The sequence below is a fragment of the Pseudochaenichthys georgianus genome, chromosome 5 (genome assembly GCF_902827115.2).
Source record: "Pseudochaenichthys georgianus chromosome 5, fPseGeo1.2, whole genome shotgun sequence".
NCBI lineage: Eukaryota > Metazoa > Chordata > Actinopteri > Perciformes > Channichthyidae > Pseudochaenichthys > Pseudochaenichthys georgianus.
In genome coordinates, this window is record NC_047507.1 from 17,101,618 (window position 1) to 17,117,425 (window position 15,808).

Below are 15,808 nucleotides of genomic sequence, written 5' to 3' on the forward strand. Positions count from 1 at the left end.
TTAAATCAGAGAAGCGAGTGAAGTATTCCTCAGCTCAGTGCCTCGTTTTGTTTCCTCTTTAATCAGGTGGCTATTAAACCTCTGATTGCACTCCCTAACTTCTGACTTCAGCTTGACTGTTAAACACAGACTGAAAGCATGTTTGGTTTGTGTGTGTGTGTGTGTGTGTGTGTGTGTGTGTGTGTGTGTGTGTGTGTGTGTGTGTGTGTGTGTGTGTGTGTGTGTGTGTGTGTGTGTGTGTGTGTGTGTGTGTGTGTGTGTGTGTGTGTGTGTGTGTGTGTGTGTGTGTGTGTGTGTGTGTGTGTGTGTGTGGTGTGTGTGTGTGTGTGTGTGTGTGTGTGTGTGTGTGTGTGTGTGTGTGTGTGTGTGTGTGTGTGTGTGTGTGTGTGTGTGTGTGTGTGTGTGTGTGTGTGTGTGTGTGTGTGTGTGTGTGTGTGTGTGTGTGTGTGTGTGTGTGTGTGTGGGTGTTTGACAAAGAAAAGCAGTCTTTGGATCAAAAAGTTAAAAACAAGGGGAAGGGTAAATGCAACACACAACCACACACACTGTCCTAGTTATTCCTCTTCTTGTTGACTCAATGATTAATACTTCTCTCCACAGCCATAAATCATTTCCCCAGGGTACCACTGACCTGTGAGATATATCTGTGACCTCACGTATTACTCAAAACACTTACATTGATGCATTAAGCCGCACATGCACCACAAATCCTCTTAACACAAAAACATGTTCATTGACATTTGCAGAAATAGTTTGTTTCATTGCTATAAAACAGTTCTGAAATGATTTCTGCCTCGGCATGCTGCTAGTGACATATGACCTCCTCCAAGGTCATCCCAGATTTCCCATCCTGCACCTCTCAGAGATCACCCAGATTAGAGCAATGTCGGCCACCGCCGGCCGGGCTGCCTGCATATATCTGTTCCTTTGTTCTCGGCTTACTGCTGCTGGCACGGGCAAGGTTGTTCAGCAATAAGAGTTGACCTTTGGGTTGAAACCGAGGAAAAAACCTGGTGTTGTGCACTATATTTAGGGCTCATTGTTTGAGTTTTTAAAATAATATATCAGGCAATTTATCTGTGTTTTTTATATTGAAAAACAGGTGCAAAAAGATCAACAATTCAAAACTCTGAGGGTTTAAATCGGATTATAAAAAACTATTTTTAGAGCCTGTTAGTTTAATCATTCATTACTTATTTTATACTCAACTTTGCTTTGAGGGACTATAACAGACAGCACATTTACATTTTCTCTTCTTTTTTATTATTTATAACCAGAAGCTTATTAAAAATGATGCAAAAGGACTTTGTTTTTTTCTCAAAACTCCCTTTTAGTGTCCTCTTGCATCTTGAATCACAGCATTCTGCTTGAAAGTCTTTTTAAACTTTATAGTTTTCTTTTGAAAACTGAAAAGAAAAATGGTAAACTGATCAAACGGTACAACATAAGCATTAGCTATATTCGCCATATCACTTTTGTGAGTCTAATTGGTTTGTTGCCCCTACAGCTCCGACCATCCTCAACGAGTTGAACTGGACCCAGGCGCTGGAGAAGGTCTTCATTGAGAACCATCGGGACGACAGCTCTCTGCGCTGGCAGGTGTTCGGCAGCGCCACAGGAGTGACTCGATATTACCCAGGTAGGCCGCAGGGAACAGAGTCAACAGGCTGCCTTATAACTCACGGCAAGATAAAGTCTAAATTGACCCTAGGGGCTCCTCCGCTGCAGAACATTGGCAATCTCTTATCAGATGGCTGTACTGGTGACTCGATACACAGGACTAAATTATGATTACTTTGATATAATCTGATAAGAAATATCCTACAGTACACTGAACGGCTTATAACTTGTTTTCTTGCTCTCTCCAGCCACTCCATGGAGGGCGCCCAAAAAGATTGACCTGTACGACGTCCGCAGAAGACCTTGGTGAGTGCCATCTTTATTAAGATCTGGATCAGAATCAGTGGGATTTTATTTATTTTCTGCCATTGTTAATGCCCATTGGCCATATTAGGGAGCATTTGGCGTATTTCAAATAACCTACCTCTCATTTTGGTCTCAATTGTCTTAGTGAAGATGAGTGTTGAAAGGCGTGAGTTTTGGGCACCAGTTGAGTTCAGCTGAGTGTTAGGATTGGATGAGATTGTCTCGCTTGGAGCAGTCAGCTTCTAACTAAAACAAACAGGAGCAGACTAAAAGTGCAGAAATGTAACTTGTCACTGGAACACCTGGGCTGACAGAAACACTGTCACACTGTTTACAAAGGGTGACTAACTGTTGTTTCCTGACCTGAGTCCTTACACAATGTCTGTGTCATTGCCATTGCTTTTTCCTGTTATATTGAAAATCATTTGTTATCACTTCATCATCTTAATCTTTTTAAATCTTTGCTCCATGCTACAGTGAAAAGCAGTAAACTACTTACATTCAACTGTTATAACATGCATTTATTTGTGTATCAATACAATGCCTTTATAGGAAGAACGTTTTACATTTACGTCTTTTTTTTTTTTTCTTTTACTAAATGTGCTATAACATTTCTGTGCTTTGTAAATGTTACCACATAATCCAAAACAATAACTCTTAAATGTAGTCTTTCATTTGGATTCCTGTACAGTGCTTCGTCTCTTGTAGACCTCCCTTGCTCCAACTCGCCCGGAGCTAAATAAAGAATATTGTTTAGTGAAACGGGATTAAAATGGTTTCTCGCCCGTATTTATCTCAGTAAGTGATAATGTTGGTGCATTGTCTCTTGCTACGAGGACATAGTAAGATATGGCCTAATGTTATTGTTTACAATTCCCATCATTGCCTGTGGGTCTCTGTACAGTAAGTAAAACAGGCTGGACAGAACTAAGGCTGCTATCGGCCAATCAGCCCCTCTACCCCCATGCCATCTTCTTGTCCACCCTTCCTCGTTCAATCTACCTGCCACTGTCACATCGGCTTTGTGGCAGTTCTGCCTGTTGCCTGGTTACAGGTTGGAGTGGACTGGACATAAGCATGACAGCCATGTTGATTAGACCTGACCCCGTTCCATCTCTGTCTGGATCCAACTCAAGCTGAGTGGCTTTTTGAGGTCAGCCCAGGCTGTCACATGAAGTCAATGAGCTCATACCAAACAAATAAAAGACGAGCAGAGAAAGAAGCTTCATGCATTGTGATGAAGTTTGATTGAAACTCAAATCCAAAATGCACATCTTGTAATGTTGTAACCACGTCTGAAAGAGAATAATTCAATTCATTTTTAGGAGTAAATTAATACTTCTGATGCCTATTTGCTTTTAAAGTTTAATGTTTCAGTCAAGGTTCAATTTATTCATCCATAAAAACATGGAAATTATAGTGCTCCAATTCTAAACAAACAGCACTGGTTATAAAAGCATTATAAATAAATACCCTTTAAATATATGATTGAATGGATAAAAAAATACATAAAGATATATTCCATAACAAAAATGTTTAAAGGAATCAAACAAACAAAAACAACATCAGAAGAAACAAACATTTAAATGGATTTAGTTTACAGCCTCATTCATAAAGTTGTAGTTGTACTGTTCTCATTCATAACACTCCGTTCGATGTCTCACTATGGGATGCGCCTCATCGCGGAGCAAACAGAAGCATCAATCTCATTACGCCAATCCTGATTGGCTGGTGATCTTGACGTCAACGTCAGGGAATCACCCCCTATAAGTAGCTTGCACCACGACGCATGCGTCATTCAAACACCTCTTCTCGCTTCAGAGCACATCTCTACAGTAGCCGCACTAGCCGGACAAGCTTAACGGCCCACAGACTGAACCCAAATACCCATTTCGGTCGACGGGCGCTCGCCGGCTACTCCTTCTGCTTCGCAGGAAGACGGTAGTACTAACGCCAGTTAGTATTAAAATCGACCTCGCCCTTCTCTTCCCGGGAAAGTAAGGTAGGTCTGATTTTTTAAGCTAGCAACACACCTGTTGCTAGCTAGCTTCCCCTTACTACCGTCACACGGTAGCGAGGACGCTTTTCTTTTTCTCTCTCACGGAGGAGAAAAGGATTAGAAGTATATTGACACACCAGTCAATATTCTTTGAGAACAAAGGACCCACACCGTCCCTTTTTCTCCGGATTAAGGACGGGTTGGTAACACTTTTCTCTCAACGACGTACCTGTTACGAGCGGGTCCTCTCCACGCCACGAGGCGAACAAGATGGACGCCTCTCACCCTCACACCAGAGGAGTCAGGGACTCGGAGGCTCTGTCATGCGGCTGCGGGTTGAAGATAGCAGGCACAGACTCACACCAGGTCTGCTCGTCCTGCCTCGGGCTGGAACACGCCCGGGAGGCTATCGACAACCCCGGCTCGTGCGGGCATTGTGCCCGTTTCACCCGAAAGAGCCTCCACCGACGGCTAGCACACCAAGCTAGCTTGTTGGAACAGGACTCACTCATGTCCACTGATTCGCCGTTTGGCAATCAAGACACGGGGGCGTCCGCCGCAGAGACTGAGCCCCTCACTGTGTCGGTCTGGGGCTCACTAACAGCGGCAGCTGCGGAACCGGGATCCCACGCCGTGTCAGGCCGGGACCCGGTGGCGGCAAGAGACGCGGGAACGGAGCCCCACGCCTCACCAGGCGGGAGCTCCCGGCGAGACCTCACCATGGTCTCGCCCGCGGAGGCTCGGCCTGCTCCGCATACTGCCGATGGAACTGCTGGTGGCAGCCCAACTCCTACTGAGGATGGGCCCGTCACCAAGCAGGAACCCCACGCTGCCAGCGAAGGTGGACCGTTTCCAGTCGACCATGACTGAACGGTCCTACAGACCCGCAGCTTTGTCCGCCAGGGCTCTGAACATTTCCTCACTGCTAACCGCATACCAAGCGGAGCTCTGTGAGGATATATGGCCCAGCTGCTTTCTTCGCAGCGGTAGCCCTTCGTCCAAGCTGCCCCGAAACCCTGCTCGGTTCAAAATACCGAAGACGCAGAGGTCGCAGCCCGCCCCGAGTCCCCAGCCCAGGCAGGGGACGAGGGCGAGCTGGCCTAGAAAATCTCCGGTTCCGGCTGCAGCCCAGGCGCAGCCAACCCAGAATTTCGGCCAGCAGTCGAGGAAGAAGAAGCGAACGTAGAAGGAGGGGCGTGACAGCCCCTCCTTCTACGTCTACGGTTCCCCAGCTCTAAATGTGTTCCCGCCGCCTCGAGAGATGCCTCAACACCATCCTCAAGTCCGCATAAACACATGTCACACACTTATTGATTTTTCTGTCATAAAACATTTTCCGCTGACGCATCCAGGCTTCAAGCCAAGGGCGCAGCTCGAAAAAATGAAAAGAAAAACAATAAACAGTCCGTCAACTGTTCCCCTTCTGAGAGCAGCTACGGCCTCTCTCAAAGGGCGGACAATTGACGGGTCTGTGAAGGAACCAACGTCACGCGCATGCGCAGTGCCGGCTGGGGTCGTGAAGGCACCACCGTCACGCGCATGCGCAGTGCCGGCTGGAGCCGTAAGGGCACCACCGCCACACGCATGCGCTGTGTCGGTGGGGATTGTCGAAATGGGGCACCACAGTGCTCAGACACTGGAGGCCCCCTAACACAACAAATGGAGACTCAGAGGGGAAGAGACGTGACATCTCAGCTGGCTCTAAGGAGCATACAGCAGGAGATGCTCACGACATCTGCTTGGGGTTCTCAAGACAGTTACACGGAGCTACAGACTCCAAGTCACTGTCACCCCCCCTCGCTTCTCGGGCATTCTGCATTCGCAGGCCTGAGGAGAGTCAGCCCATATTCTGGAGAAAGAGATTCTCTCACTCCTAGAAAAGAGGGCTATATCTATTGTACCCGCCGAGCAGAGTCAGGGCGGCTTCTATTCCAAGTACTTCCTCTTTCCCAAACGGGGAGGGAATGGAATTCGGCCAATACTTGATTTGAGGGCTCTGAACAGATATCTAAAAAAGATATAAGTTCAGAATGCTCACTCACACATCTCTGCTGCGGCTCGTGCGAAAAAACGACTGGTTTACATCAGTCGACCTGAAAGATGCGTATTTTCACATCCCAGTATATTACCCACACAGGAAATATCTGAGATTCGCATTTCAGGGGATCTGTTATGAATACAGAGTACTCCCCTTCGGTCTGTCTCTCAGTCCAAGGGTGTTTGTACGATGTACGGAAGCCGCGATAGCCCCGTTAAGACAACAGGGTATTCGCCTGGCGACCTACCTGGACGACTGGCTGCTTCTCGCACAGTCGGAGCAGGAGGCTGTTACGCAGACAAATGTCCTCGTAAAGCACCTGCTCAACCTGGGTTTCATAATAAACACAGAGAAGAGCATGTTGTTCCCAGCGCAGACTATACTCTTCCTGGGTTTACGCCTGAACTCGGTGCCCTTTACAGCCCACCTGTCAGCAGAAAGAGTGAAAGCTTTCAGAGCTTGTCTCGCTCAATTCCAGCTGCGCAAACATGTTCTCTTCAGATCATGCCTGCGATTGCTGGGGCTCATGGCGTCAGCCATCCTGGTCGTACGACTGGGACGCTTACACATGAGGGAGTTTCAGCGCTGGGTGGCCGCCTTAAAACTAAACCCTGCGCGTCATGGCGCGCGGAGAGTGATGGTTACTGTGAAATGCATAAAGGCACTGCGCCACTGGCTGCACCCGACTTTTCTAGAACGAGGTGTGCCTATGGGTGCTGTCCTTTCACGGAAAGTGGTCACCACGGACGCATGTCTGACAGGTTGGGGAGGTATTTATGAAGGTCGCCCGGTGAGGGGTCTCTGGAGCAGAGACCTCCAGCGGGCGCACATAAATTACCTGGAGCTTTGAGCGGTGTTTTCTCACCCTAAAACGCTTTCTGCCTTTCCTCAGGGGACATCACGTCCTTGTGAAGACAGACAATACGACCACAATATCGTATATTAACCGCCAAGGGGGTTTACGTTATCTCCAGTTACACACACTGGTGCGCAAACTTAGACGTCTCCTCTCTCTGAGAGCGACGCACGTACCGGGAGTGATGAACCTCGGGGCAGATCTACTGTCCAGAGGTGCACCACTTTATGCAGACTGGACTCTACATCCAAGGATTGTGAGCCAGCTGTGGGTGCGTTACGGCAGAGCCGCGGTGGATCTGTTCGCATCAAAAGACAACGCTCAGTGTCAGCTGTTCTTTTCGATGCGTGATCTAAATGCACCGTTAGGCGTGGATGCACTCGCGCACAATTGGCCCCCGGGCCTTCTGTACGCGTTCCCACCCCTGGCTCTGATACCTCCAACTCTGGCCAGAGTGAGAGAGCAACGCCACACACTTATTCTGATAGCTCCGCACTGGCCAGCTATGTACTGGCTAGCGGAGATATATCAGCTGCTGTGCGGGCAGCCATGGCAGCTCCCCCAAGCGGGGGGGGGCGATCTTTCACCCACACCCAGAGCGCTTGGCTCTATGGGCCTGGCCCGTGAGTGGTACAATCTGAATACAGTGTGACATGAAGCTGACCCTGGCAGATACCAAGCGAGCCAGTGGCACTCATGCGCTATCTGTACAGTCTTCAGGCACTCGGTTCGCCCCAGGGCAAACAGAGTGTGGTTGAAGCCCAACCCTGCCTTTATCTTAAGGCGGTTGGTTCAGGTACCACATTTGACATTAAGGCATCCTCCCCGCCACTGTATTCCTCCGGGGAACAGCGGCCGGATTTGCCGTTTCCAGCCCGTGCTTTGCGCACGTACAGGGACGGATCAAGGGTGCTTCATCATAATGACCAAACCCCTTGTGTCCTGGGCTAACCCTTATAAGGGCAAGCCTGTTACTAAGCAACGGCTCTCCCACTGGTTTGTGGAAGCAATTGCTTTGGGGCCCATACGAGTCAGAGTTTGCAGGCACCCTCGGGTCCGCGAGCTCTTTCGACTCAGGGTCTGGCTGCATCCTGAGCTCTGTCCAGGATGTCTCCCATCCAAGACATTGGTGCAGCGGCGAGCTGGTCCTCGCCACTCACTTTTGTCCGCCTCTTAACAGGCTGGACGTTCTACTCCCAGTGTGACTCAAGCAGTGCTGGGCACCTGGTTGAGTCAGAGCTCTACCTGTTAAAGTTCTGGTTGGTTTGGTGATTTTCGAGATAAGCTCGTCTGGCAATACGGGAGCTACAATTTCCCATAGTGAGACATCGAACGGAGTGTTATGAATGAGAACTATAGGTTACTTACGTAACCCCAGTTCTCAGAGTAATATGAAGTGAGATATCTCACCAGACGGCCCTCCTTGCTATGGTGAAGCGAGAAGAGGTGCTTATTTTGAATGATGCATGCGTCGTGGCGCAAGCTACTTATAGGGGGTGATTCCCTGACGTTGACGTCAAGATCACCAGCCAATCAAGATTGCGTAATGAGATTGATGCTTCTGTTTGCTCCGCGATGAGGCGCATTCCATAGTGAGACATCTCACTTCATGTTACTCTGAGCCTGGGGTTATGTAAGTAACCTATAGTTTTATCCTTTGTTTCAGTCAGTAAAATGAAAAGTGATCGCCTATTACCTCCCTGTATCCAGGTGTTCCCTGACAGTTTAATAAAGCTAACAACAGAAGTCTCCCCAGTGCTTCACTGTGACAGAAGCCAACAGCGTAAACATGAGAAATTCTGGAAAACACAAGGCAGTGTGTAGCAGGATGAGTTAAAACATGGATTCTGTCTCTGATCTGTCAGCGATACAACCATAATACACCCGAGTTTAATTCTCTTACACATATTTTGACTTAGGGACTCCTCCCGGAGACAGGAAGGAACAAGGAAGCAGAAAGATGAGAGCGGCTGCTGAGCGACAGTGTGACAAGGTTGGACAGAGGAGGAGGCGTATGTTTGCAGGAACACCTTGTCTCCCCCCTGGTCTTCCATGTTTGTCACTCCTGTCGAGCTTTTTTTTTAGATGTCAGAGCCTTTGAAATGTCTTTGGCCCGTTGCTTAGCAACTTGTGCCCAGCAGTGCTGAGTTGCGGGGCCGCGGTGGCAGGGAGTGTCATGATATGTCAGGTCAGCCGTGTGTGATTATAGTCTAACTGCTGTCTCCTCGACTGACACTCTGCAGAGCGGACGGCCAATCACACGCCTTACAAAAACAGTCAACAGGGGTTAGCTACGCCCGTCATGTGTGCTTGCATGAGATAGCAGCCTCCGTCACGAGGATAGAAACAACAATGTGAGCAGCAGATGCGAAGATGAACACCACTCATGCACAACACTTATAATAAAATCAAACTGATATTTAAATTCTACTCACTTTTTGTGGGACATAATAGGAACTTTATTTATACACTTCAGCTGCTGTGTGTTTTTTGCTTGTATAAAAAATAAAAATAAAAAGGTGTTTCAACAGTTGGATGACGTCTGAGAGCCGGCATTGCTGAGAGGCGCACCGTCTACTTGCCGGGTGGCTGACTGAAGCGTGCATATTGATAATCGATACAAGACACTAAACCACAAGTTACAATTACAGCATAATGCTTAATGCTCTATAATGAGTGTTCTGCATAATGTCAGACACACAGCAAGTTATCTGACCCTGACCACCATAAGATAAAAATCATTTAAGATGTTGGATCAGTTTTTTTCGCTTATAATTGATATTAATGTATATATTTATATTAGGTTTAGAACGATACAATCACTGATTCCATCCAGTATAATTCACGATGCTGAGTTCATAATAAAAGATACAATTTAAAACACCATTGAATTCTGTCACTGCGGAAATAAGATACATTTAAGTGTCAAGTACGATTTTGCCCAAATAAGTCAAAACAATTGCTAAGGACAAACATATAGGTTTGAACAACATACAAGCCAAAACCATTTTAAATTCATGTACAGTCAATAATGTCCAAGCACATACAGATCTCACATATTACCTCCCACACACCCCTCAGCAGTCCCCCCCTCACAAACTCCCTGATACATCAGATCACATGAGCAGATATGCCAGATAGATACTGGAGTATAGCCACTGGAGAGTGAAAGCAGGGGCCAGGATTCACGGCCAGTTTGTAGCGTAATAGACCTGTAGCTTTCCTGGGACGGATGGATGGCGGCGAGGCTGACCTGGCCGAAGCTGTGGAGGTGAGCCTCTGAGGGTAAAGATTGGAGGGCAGCCTGACTCCACAGGTGGGCTCTGTTCCCGTCTGCTCCCCCACCAACATCCCCAGGAAAATTAATGGTCCAGTCAACACACTTAATTGTATCCAATTGCTCTGACATTAATTATTAACATTTGTCCATTATAATGTCTGTTCGTGTTATCAAGGGAAGCGAAGCAGAGGGGGAAGTGAGGCAGGGGGAGAAGCAAAGGGGCGAGGAGAGAAATAACCAGAGACAGGCGTGGAGACCTGTCAGCCAAGCGTTGCAAAGATCCCATTACCTCTCAGTTCACAACACCATGTATATCTATATCACATATTGATTTATTCAAAAAGTCAATCCAACCTCTCTGTAAATATTAACACTGCTGTTTTATCCTGGAAGCTGAGGCTCCCCAAAATACAATTTCCAGTGTCGTCTTCTTTAAATCTCTTTACACTGCTTCAGGTGGAAGCAGAAGCAAAAGAAAGACCAGTGTTTTCTTAGTTATTGGATTAAAGGTGACACCAGGCTTTAGCATCCAAATAAAATATTTGACATTTTGGTTTGAACCTAAAGTGATAGACACAGCTGGGGACTACTTATTCCATCTCAAAGAGCAACAATAACAGACTTGTACTTGTCAAATAATAATTGATGCTGATGTATTCGACTAATTTAATATTCTGTGCTTCTTGCCAAAAGGAATAGTGTTCGTTAAATTGATTCTAAAATGTTCTGTGTTCGTCTTGGGCATAACCGGAAATATGGAAATATGAACCTTGGTACCAACACTTCCAATAATCAACAGAAAGTGGAATAAATAAATGGCAGACTACATCTCTTTCTCCTGCAGGCTCTCTGGGCGCTGTCCTCCTATATTTTTCTAATCTTAATTCAATCTTTATTCGCCTGCCACATCCACAGGAGCACTAAGAGAGCAGCAGTCCATAAAATAATAAGCCCATCAGCACAGCACAAATCCACACACACATGATAGCACGCACACACCTACACACACACACAGACACACACACACACACATACATACACACACATTCACTGTCTCTCTGTTACATACAGTTATCACATTATTCTGCCGTTACTTTGCTTACTTTAACTGTACATGATGGATGCATATCAGAGCACAAACTGTAAAGGAGATGTACATGTTCAAGTGAACTAACACATCCACCTATTATTTATACAATGGACAAGTGTAAAACACAACACAACTGTTAACACAAAGTTAGCATTTGCTGCACACTAACTGTGGCACAGAGACACCGCATATATCATGCTACATGTATCTATGGCATGTTTCTGAAATGTATGTGGCAGATAATTCCTTCAATTTAAATGTAATGCACAACACTTTGTTGAATGGGTCAGGGTGCATAAAAACAATCTCCTGAGAGAGTTAGCCCCCCGGCAGAGTTAATGTATTGATTTTTCAGCGCTGTTCCATGATAAAACTATTTCATGAATTCCAATGAGACTCCTTCACCAGACTGCTGTTAAAGGAAAAAAAATACAATCATCCCAACGCAGAATATGTCATTGTGTTCGTAGCTTGTATAATGCATTTCTTTTAGAGTGATGGCAGGTGGTGGCGTGTTGTAAAGGTGGCATGGCTCTCAATGTTGCTGCTTTAATCTCTTCTCATTTGGAGCGAGACCTCGTTCCACCTCGGTGTAAAGAGCAGATGTCTACTCCACACACGTGTAGGACTTTACATATTGCGATAATATGTGCACGTTTTTATCGTGACATATATATTGTACGTTATGGCTCTCTGGTATTTTCTTATGGGCCTACAAGTCACTAATGCTGTGTAGCCAGATCTTCAATGTATCGGTTTAATAATATACCATAAATAAAAAATGGCATTGGCTACTTAATCTCAGGCATTCACAAATATCTGCTGTTACGGTGCATCGTATATACTTTGCTCAAGGATCATTTCCCTTATCAATTAATCTTTTGATTCAGTTTTTGAACAATCAGTTGGTCTATGAGATTTCATAAGCTTTTTGAGGTGATGATTACATTTAGTTTGTGTTGTCTGCTTAACTGTCCAAATCGAAAAAATCAGTAATTCTTCACATTTGAGAAGCATTTTTGCTTGAAAACTGACTTTAATTATAAGTGCTTTGGTGAGTAACAAAATGATCGGCTGTAAAATATGTAAGGCATCATCTGTGAACGGTTGATGTAAATGTATATTTTACAGAAAGACAAACAGCACGGTTTTGATTAAAATATGAATTTGCATTATACACTTGAGTATTGAGTATTCATTAAAAGAAAACGTGTGATAACTATAGCTGGACCGTGTCTGAAACTGGTTATTATCCACCTGGCAGATAAACTTGCATGGTCAACAAAGTAGCCATCACTGTTCTTGTGAAGTAAGGTTTCACTTGAATATTACTAAACATTATAAACAGGTATAAACCAATTTAATGAAATCACGTAGAATTTCCCATTAGTTTATGCTCTGTAAAGAGCTGCCCTCAAAGAAAAGCACCAAAAGGACTGACACATTGTCATATGTTAATGAGATGTCTGAAATAAAGTGCTCTCACTTGCTATGATTCAGCCCCAGTGGTTCGATACCAGCCACAAGAGAGAGAGCAGACAGAGAGACCACAGGCTGATATGTTGTGTCTGCCGGCTGATGGCTGATGGTTGTGTCGCGGTGCAACAGAATGGGCGACGGGGCTCAGTTCAGCACCAGCCAGGCCCATCTGCTTGTCACCTGGCCTTGGCACGCAGGAGTCTGGGTAATGACAGGGAAAGAATGGCATCAGTGGGCAGAAGCTGAGAGGTAATTACTGACTGGAATCCATGCAGAAACAACACATCTGGATCCATGAGTCAAAATGTGGAAGATTATACACTGATACCTGCCTCAATTCCAGATTTGTATCCGTCAGAACTGCATATCAGCCTGGAGACCAAAAATCCTTGACTCCATCCCGCACTCTCTGATCCTGATGTTCTCTGCTGAGAGGCACAGAGAAAATTCATTTGTAATGTTGGCAGTGGAAAGGGAGCAGCGCTGATACACCAAGACAATCTGTGGGGAGAATCAGCCATGGCAGCACTATACTTTCAGTGTTGAGTGACGCTATCCTGGCTCATGTGTTACTCCCCTCTACTCCATCACTGCTCACACATTCCTCCTAAACCCCATTACTGATGATCAATGCTGCTTCTTTCACAGTTTGAGAGAAATGATCTACTTGAAAGGGATATTTTCTCAGCAGATTTTAGGGCCAACGCGAGCACAGTTCTCAATTGGGAGAGTTTACATTGGAGCTGTGGAAGATGACCTATAATGACGACTAGTAATAGAAGACTGCATTGCCTTATAATTAACATTTGGCCCCCTCAAAGTCCCATTTAAGGACTATTCTCCTCTAGAAACTGACCAGAGAAGTTAATGAAATCCTGCAGGTTGTTTGCAGGCACCAAGCGTCACCAAATGACCCTCCTTCAATCTCCAGCAGGGGTGTCTCCCTCCTTGAGCCTGGGGGAGTGGAGACGTGGGCCACATTTTGACCGAGTTCCCGTCCTGCATCGATGACCGCTTTTACAGACCCCATCCACTCGAAAGAAAGAAGCCACCACTGTGTGGAGTCTCAGCGCCCCCACCACCCCCCTCCCTCTCACTCCCTCAAATTAAGATTTCCGTAATTAAATTGATAAAAGTCATGCATGCCAATATGCCTCATGGTTCCAGACCTGATTTCATACGCCACACAGTTGTGGAGGGCTGCAGAAGTTCTACCTTTGATGTGGCATTTTTTATTACTGAAAATAATTGGATTCCCCCCCCCCACCTCTCTCTCTCTCTCCCTCTCCCTCTCTTATATACACATACATTTTGCCCGTGTTCACTTTGGACATGCTCAGTTAATCGTCCTCTTGCAATGCAGTGCTGGTGCCGAGTCCCTGTTCTATCTGGGGGGTTTTCAGGCAGCTTTTCAGCAGAGCGGGCCCAGGTTGTGTCTGAAAAACGGATTTGGCCAGCCCAGGCAGTGTGCTGAGGGGCGTTATTTCAACACGGGTCAGGGGTTGTGCTGCAGGTTGGAGTGGCTCCTGCCAGTGAGTGGGAGCGGTGAGACTTGTGGGAGCGGTGGTGAAGCCCACCAGGGCTCTGTGGCTCTACCTCCGTATCAGCTTGGCCGGGCATAAGAAAAGAGCCTCTCTGGCCCACAGGCAGCTGGCTTCTCTCCACACTCAGCGGAACAGCTGATAATCAGTAGAAAGAGACCCCTGATGATTACTCTGCCTCTGCCGATGACGGCTGCTAACTGCTTGCCTGCTCACTCCTCAGAATGTCAAACTAGTACTCACATTTGAAAACCCCCTACCCCTTCCCCATAGAAAAAGCCTACTATGTCCATCAATCTCAGCTCTCTTTGTATCAGGTGTAAATGTGAGTTTAATTGCCACTGGAACAGAACAAAGGAATTTTTGATTTCCACTGTATGTCATCCTCTATCAACTGTGGAAAGATGCTATGTGCGCGCCTTTTCCAGGACACAATATGTCTGGCTTTGCTAGTCTCTGCCGTATGGGCCTCCGCTGTGCCGGGCATGACTCAGAAACGGAACAGCCCTATTTTAGTAGTTGCTTTTCTGCAGTAGCATAATGGTCTTAAACAGCTTGTCTCTCTTCCCAACAAAGGATCTGCCAGGGTAAATAATGTGTTTGATGCCCAACTGATGAGTCATCAAAGGAGCTGAACGTCAGCTATTTTATTTTACTGAGAGTACTTAGCTCAGCACAGACTCTCCACAGCACAGGTCAACACAACTCAGGCATCTCCTTTAGAAGTGTATACACATTTCAAGTGACTATGTATAAGGTCTGCATAGGGTGACTGCAATACAATGTAAAAGTAATTTATGTTCATTTTAAGTCATACATGTTTCTTATTTCTCTTTATTACAAAAGTTGGTACTTCTGTTTCTTGAAATAAAATGTCAGTATCCTAAATGCTTTAGTAGGGCAGTGCAAGTAAGATTACTTCACTACAAGAAAGTAAGATTTGGTTTGGAAATAACTATTTGAGATAGTATGTCAACCTGTTGGTAGGTTCTTAAAGAAAAATCAAATTTTAAAGAAAGAAGAAACTAGTAAATTCTGCAATTTGTTGTATTAAATAGCGAAATGGTAATATCTGAATGTTAAAAACCTCTTAAACACATAACGCATAAATGTCATCCCTTCTAAACAAGATATTTGGGTTATTGGTACTCATAAAGAATTGCATGAATCTTCTGTTTATAGACAATATATAAGGTGTAACACCTTTTAGACTTAGAACTTGGCTCTACAGTGATGGCTTGTGTGCTTAGGAGGCTACACAGCTCAGTGCAGGCCACTTTTTGTTAATTAGTTATTATATACTGAGACCATAAACTAGCAATTACTTTGGCTTATGCAGTAATTATTTAGAGTGGGCATTGTTATTCAGTAAAGAGGAGTATCTCTGTTGAAGTCAGTCGACAGTAGCTGTAGCCAACACTGAAGTATATAGCACAACTTATTAACTCTTCTAAGCACATAAGCCTTTGCAGTATTCTGTAGCTTAAGTGGGCTCAGCCATGGTCGCTCCATATTATCATGGCTCAGCTCATTGTGATTTTGGCTCCTTTCTTTACTGCAATTCTCAAAGATTATGGAACTAAATTAAAGTCCGTTCTT

The 15,808-nt window shown here is 45.5% G+C and overlaps 1 protein-coding gene across 2 annotated transcripts in view; it reads left to right on the forward strand.

The window, feature by feature from the left end:
* The window catches only part of cacna2d2a (calcium channel, voltage-dependent, alpha 2/delta subunit 2a), a 146,723-nt gene that overhangs the window by 103,029 nt on the left and 27,886 nt on the right, over window positions 1-15,808 (forward strand). For both annotated transcript variants that reach the window (XM_034082748.2, XM_071203117.1), the window contains 2 exons: window positions 1,508-1,639; window positions 1,869-1,926. In XM_034082748.2, the coding sequence (XP_033938639.1) occupies window positions 1,508-1,639; window positions 1,869-1,926 (190 nt within the window). The remainder of the gene's footprint in view (window positions 1-1,507; window positions 1,640-1,868; window positions 1,927-15,808) is intronic.